General features: G+C 53.7%; 1 protein-coding gene across 1 annotated transcript in view; it reads left to right on the plus strand.

Moving 5' to 3' along the window:
• LOC108799113 (zinc finger protein 142-like) overlaps positions 1-6,232 on the plus strand; it is a gene marked incomplete at its 5' end in the record, with an annotated part of 67,114 nt that overhangs the window by 43,649 nt on the left and 17,233 nt on the right. The window contains 4 exons of the mRNA XM_018570935.1: positions 65-281; positions 1,077-1,153; positions 2,496-2,591; positions 2,977-3,721. Of these exons, the coding sequence (XP_018426437.1) occupies positions 65-281; positions 1,077-1,153; positions 2,496-2,591; positions 2,977-3,721 (1,135 nt within the window). The remainder of the gene's footprint in view (positions 1-64; positions 282-1,076; positions 1,154-2,495; positions 2,592-2,976; positions 3,722-6,232) is intronic.

Here is a 6,232-nt window from a genome sequence, read left to right on the forward strand (position 1 = left end):
TGAAAGTGTCCAAGTAAAACCAAGGAGTGTCCCAGTTGTAGGGGACGGAACTGTCCCATCCCAGGGTCCTCCAAAGAGGCAGGAGGAAAAAAACGGGACATGGAGTTTCCCGGCAGAGTCCAAAGTCTTGTCAATCAAAGTCCTGCGGATGCAGTTACAAGCCAAGAAAACCCTCAGCATGGTGGCAAATGTCCGGGACGCCCCTTCCACCTTTGAGGGGCTCTTTGAACATAACCGCCCGCTTCACTCTGTCCATCTTGGACTTTTCGAAGCCCGTGGACGTGCATCAAAACAAACTTCCCAGGGGGGGGAGGGCAGGCCTGGGCGAGGTACTGCGACACGGGGGGGAATCTCGGTGCGGAGTACCAGTGTCTTTCCTTCGATGGTGAGCTCTGAGGCTCCAGAGTCCGAACTTCTGCCGCATCTCTGACAGTCTCTCCTCCCAGGACTTCAGGGCCACAGATACTTCACTTGATCTTAGCCAAAAGGCCGAGAAGCGAGACCAGGAACCTTCTCCAGCGCCCACCCAACTCAGGCAGAGCACCCCCACGACCAATTAGGGCCAAATCCAGGAATGGGGATAAGGCCGGAGCCAGTATTATTTCGAGTTAGGGAGACCTATATTTCATTGACGTGCATTCTGGTTGCACGGGTTCCGTGGATGGGGGGAGGGGTTTCCAGTCAAATTAAGATTCGGGCAGGGGCGTGACTTATCTAATTGACATATCATTTGCGTATTCATCGGGACGTTCTTTTTTTTTTTAAAGCCCGCGGTGCGAGCAACAAAAACATATTTACCCTCCCAACAAAAATAAAGTGGACAGTGAAGTCACCACACTACAGAAAAATAAATAAGGCGCGAGGAGGGTGCGGTGGTCTTCCTGCAAAGTCCTTGAAATTCCTCAGACAGGAACAAGGATGACTCAGGCGCACCTTCTGAAGGGCCATCAAAACCTCTAATCCTCAGGAACCTCTCAGACTAGGTCTGATGAGTACTAGGTGAACGCTTCCAGAGCCCAACGGGCAGCGGACCCGGACCCTCAAGAACCTACCAAACTAGGTCTGATGAGTACTAGGTGAGCGCTTCCAGAGCCCAAAGAGCAGCAGACCCAGACCCTCAGGAACCTACCAAACTGGGTCTGATGAGTACTGGGTGAGCGCTTCCAGAGCCCAACGGGCAGCAGACCCAGACCCTCAGGAACCTACCAGACTAGGTCTGATGAGTACTAGGTGAGCGCTTCCAGAGCCCAACGGGCAGCGGACCCAGACCCTCAGGAACCTACCAAACTGGGTCTGATGAGTACTGGGTGAGCGCTTCCAGAGCCCAACGGGCAGCAGACCCAGACCCTCAGGAACCTACCAAACTGGGTCTGATGAGTACTGAGTGAGCGTTTCCAGAGTCCAACGGGCAGCAGACCCGGACCCTACCAAACTGGGTCTGATGAGTACTGGGTGAGCGTTTCCAGAGTCCAACGGGCAGCAGACCCAAACCCTCAGGAACCTACCAAACTGGGTCTGATGAGTACTAGGTGAGCGCTTTCAGAGCCCAAAGAACCTCAGAAAACTACAAAAATAGGTCCCATGAGTGATGGGTGGAGCCTCTCAGAGCTCCTATCAACTCAGATACAGTACTCCCTACCCAGGACCCCCTACACCCAGGAATGGGGATTAGGCCGGAGCCAGTATTATTTTTTAAAGTCTGGACGTCATGATTGACACCGGATTACGTCGGAGGAAGCTTGGGGGGAAGAGACCCTTGTCCCTATCGGCACGGGGACAAGGTGCTTTTCCCAGTGGCGACCCTCGAAAAGCACCCTCCCAGTGCCGAGGGCATGTGGCCTGGTATGCTTTCACACGAGAAGTCCCATCTCCCTACAGACAGGAAGTGATGTCACCTATAAACAGGAAGTTCCGGGTGAGAGGTAATTTGGGAGGAAGTAGAGAGGAGGCATTGCTGGAACTGGCAGCAGAGGAGGTAATGAGATATTATTATATATTTACACCCATTAACCCCTCCCCCCCCGTCATGTCCGTCCTTCATAGTCACTGTGACCTCTTTTATCTCCGGCAGATTCTTCTACACACATATATAGCTCCTCCTACATCCCGACCTCCATGTCACCTCCTGATCTCCTCCTCCTATTATTGTACAACCAACACAATCCGGATCATTCTCTGATACCAATGTTATCCGTCTACAGGGAGACCTTCATAGAGGACTGCACCAATGATGGAGGAGGACCGGAGTCACATGACCGAGAGGATACTAAACCTCACCCTGGAGATCATCTACCTGCTGACCGGAGAGGTGAGGAGGATTCTGGGAGGTCACATGACCGGACCGGAGAGGTGAGGAGGATTCCGGGAGGTCACATGACCTGACCGGAGAGGTGAGGAGGATTCTGGGAGGTCACATGACCTGACCGGAGAGGTGAGGAGGATTCTGGGAGGTCACATTATATAAATGATCTTTTATTGTGAATTGTTTCAACCAGGTGACCATCACAGGGCCTCCACCAAACTCCGAGAGACCCAACATGGAGAAGATTCTAGAAGTCGCCAAGAAGATGGTGGAGCTGCTGACGGGAGAGGTGAGCGGTGCCGGGGATTCTGGGACATGATCCAGGAACAGACAAGGGAAGCAAAATATATTCTTCTCTGTTACTAGACACTGAATGGTCCAGAGGGGGTGGAACTTTTAACTGAAATGGGGAGGAGTCCCAGCTGGTTGGGACCTCCTCATAGAACATCCGCTCCCTCAGACCTCCTGATCCAGATGGAATGTTGAGTGAAGTCATCTAACCCTCTCATATCTCTCCGTCATGTGTCTCTATGTTTCCAGGACACGCCATGGAGGAACCCTCAAAGGATCCTCTGACTTTATCTCCAGGTTGTAAGATGGAAGATGAGGACATCACAGCAGATTGTGCGGGAGAAGAGACAATGAGCTCAGCTATGGATTGTGGACGTCACAGTGTGGAGAGACCATGGAATCCCTCTGACTCTGAGCGACCTCGTCCTGTGGGGGATGGGGCCGGAATTCAGGGGGAGGAGACATTTTCCTGTCCTAAGTGCGGGAAACATTTTAATTCTGAACTAAGTCTTACTGTGCATCAGAGATCTCACACGCGTCAGGATCTACATGCATGTCCTGAGTGCGGTGAAAGTTTTCCACAGAAATCTGAACTTGTTATACACTACACATCTCACACAGGAGAGAAACCTTATTTCTGCCCTGAGTGCGGGAAAATTTTCTCAAAGAGAACCAACCTTTCCAGACATCAGAGATTGCACTCGGGTGAGAAGCCATATGCCTGCTCCGAGTGCGGAAAATGTTTTCCCTGGAAATCAGCCCTTGTTGTACATCAACGATCTCACACAGGAGAGAAGCCGTATTCCTGCCTTGAGTGCGGGAAATATTTTGCACAGGTATCCCATGTTTACGCGCATCGGAGGTCTCACACGGGGGAGAAGCCGTTTTCCTGCCCTGAGTGCGGAAAATGTTTTTCACTGAAATCAGACCTTGGTACACATCAAAGATCTCACACGGGCGAGAAACCATATTCCTGCCGTGACTGCAGGAAACATTTTTCACAGTTGTCCCATCTTTACGCACATCAGAGGTTGCACACGGGGCAGAAGCCGTTTTCCTGCCCTGAGTGCGGGAAAAGTTTTGCACAGAAGTCCAATCTTAAGAAACATCAGAAAACTCACCACAAACGTTGAAGTGTCCTGGGTGCGGGAAATGTCTTCTATATGAAAGTGGAACATACGACATCTTCAGGGGGGATTATGATGAGGAGGGTGTGGATTATGATGAGGAGGGTGGGGATGATGATGAGGAGGGCGTGGATGATGATGAGGAGGGTGGGGATGATGATGAGGAGGGCGTGGATGATGATGAGGAGGGTGGGGATGATGATGAGGAGGGCGTGGATGATGATGAGGAGGGTGGGGATGATGATGAGGAGGGCGTGGATGATGATGAGGAGGGTGGGGATGATGATGAGGAGGGCGTGGATGATGATGAGGAGGGTGGGGATGATGATGAGGAGGGCGTGGATGATGATGAGGAGGGTGGGGATGATGATGAGGAGGGCGTGGATGATGATGAGGAGGGTGGGGATGATGATGAGGAGGGCGTGGATGATGATGAGGAGGGTGGGGATGATGATGAGGAGGGCGTGGATGATGATGAGGAGGGTGGGGATGATGATGAGGAGGGCGTGGATGATGATGAGGAGGGTGGGGATGATGATGAGGAGGGCGTGGATGATGATGAGGAGGGTGGGGATGATGATGAGGAGGGCGTGGATGATGATGAGGAGGGTGGGGATGATGATGAGGAGGGCGTGGATGATGATGAGGAGGGTGGGGATGATGATGAGGAGGGCGTGGATGATGATGAGGAGGGTGGGGATGATGATGAGGAGGGCGTGGATGATGATGAGGAGGGTGGGGATGATGATGAGGAGGGCGTGGATGATGATGAGGAGGGTGGGGATGATGATGAGGAGGGCGTGGATGATGATGAGGAGGGTGGGGATGATGATGAGGAGGGCGTGGATGATGATGAGGAGGGTGGGGATGATGATGAGGAGGGCGTGGATGATGATGAGGAGGGTGGGGATGATGATGAGGAGGGCGTGGATGATGATGAGGAGGGTGGGGATGATGATGAGGAGGGCGTGGATGATGATGAGGAGGGTGGGGATGATGATGAGGAGGGCGTGGATGATGATGAGGAGGGTGGGGATGATGATGAGGAGGGCGTGGATGATGATGAGGAGGGTGGGGATGATGATGAGGAGGGCGTGGATGATGATGAGGAGGGTGGGGATGATGATGAGGAGGGCGTGGATGATGATGAGGAGGGTGGGGATGATGATGAGGAGGGCGTGGATGATGATGAGGAGGGTGGGGATGATGATGAGGAGGGCGTGGATGATGATGAGGAGGGTGGGGATGATGATGAGGAGGGCGTGGATGATGATGAGGAGGGTGGGGATGATGATGAGGAGGGCGTGGATGATGATGAGGAGGGTGGGGATGATGATGAGGAGGGCGTGGATGATGATGAGGAGGGTGGGGATGATGATGAGGAGGGCGTGGATGATGATGAGGAGGGTGGGGATGATGATGAGGAGGGCGTGGATGATGATGAGGAGGGTGGGGATGATGATGAGGAGGGCGTGGATGATGATGAGGAGGGTGGGGATGATGATGAGGAGGGCGTGGATGATGATGAGGAGGGTGGGGATGATGATGAGGAGGGCGTGGATGATGATGAGGAGGGTGGGGATGATGATGAGGAGGGCGTGGATGATGATGAGGAGGGTGGGGATGATGATGAGGAGGGCGTGGATGATGATGAGGAGGGTGGGGATGATGATGAGGAGGGCGTGGATGATGATGAGGAGGGTGGGGATGATGATGAGGAGGGCGTGGATGATGATGAGGAGGGTGGGGATGATGATGAGGAGGGCGTGGATGATGATGAGGAGGGTGGGGATGATGATGAGGAGGGCGTGGATGATGATGAGGAGGGTGGGGATGATGATGAGGAGGGCGTGGATGATGATGAGGAGGGTGGGGATGATGATGAGGAGGGCGTGGATGATGATGAGGAGGGTGGGGATGATGATGAGGAGGGCGTGGATGATGATGAGGAGGGTGGGGATGATGATGAGGAGGGCGTGGATGATGATGAGGAGGGTGGGGATGATGATGAGGAGGGCGTGGATGATGATGAGGAGGGTGGGGATGATGATGAGGAGGGCGTGGATGATGATGAGGAGGGTGGGGATTATGATGAGGAGGGTGGAGATTATGATGAGGAGGGTGGGGGTGATGATGAGGTGGTAGACCATGCATGAAAATGTGGAGGAGGGACATGAGGCACAATGTCATCCAGGGGCAGAGGAGTGGAGAGACCAGACATCCTGGTGACATATTTCCCGGCTCTATGGCTGCTCCCAGTGGGCGGAGTCTTTCTCTCATTATAAATATATTTGCCGTCACTCAGGAAGAGGCAGGACGGGGCCCTTGCTGGTGGTGTCACCCTGTGTGTGGCCGGCTCTGTCACCTTCTCATGAATCATCAGAACCCCCCGTCCCATCCAACTGACCCCGAGCCCACACAACGGAACTGACCCCGAGACCACACAACGGAACTGACCCCGAGACCACACAACGGTCCTGACCCCGAGCCCACCCAACGGTCCTGACCCCGA

This window comes from Nanorana parkeri, unplaced genomic scaffold (assembly GCF_000935625.1).
Source record: "Nanorana parkeri isolate BGI_ZX_2015 unplaced genomic scaffold, ASM93562v1 scaffold1634, whole genome shotgun sequence".
NCBI lineage: Eukaryota > Metazoa > Chordata > Amphibia > Anura > Dicroglossidae > Nanorana > Nanorana parkeri.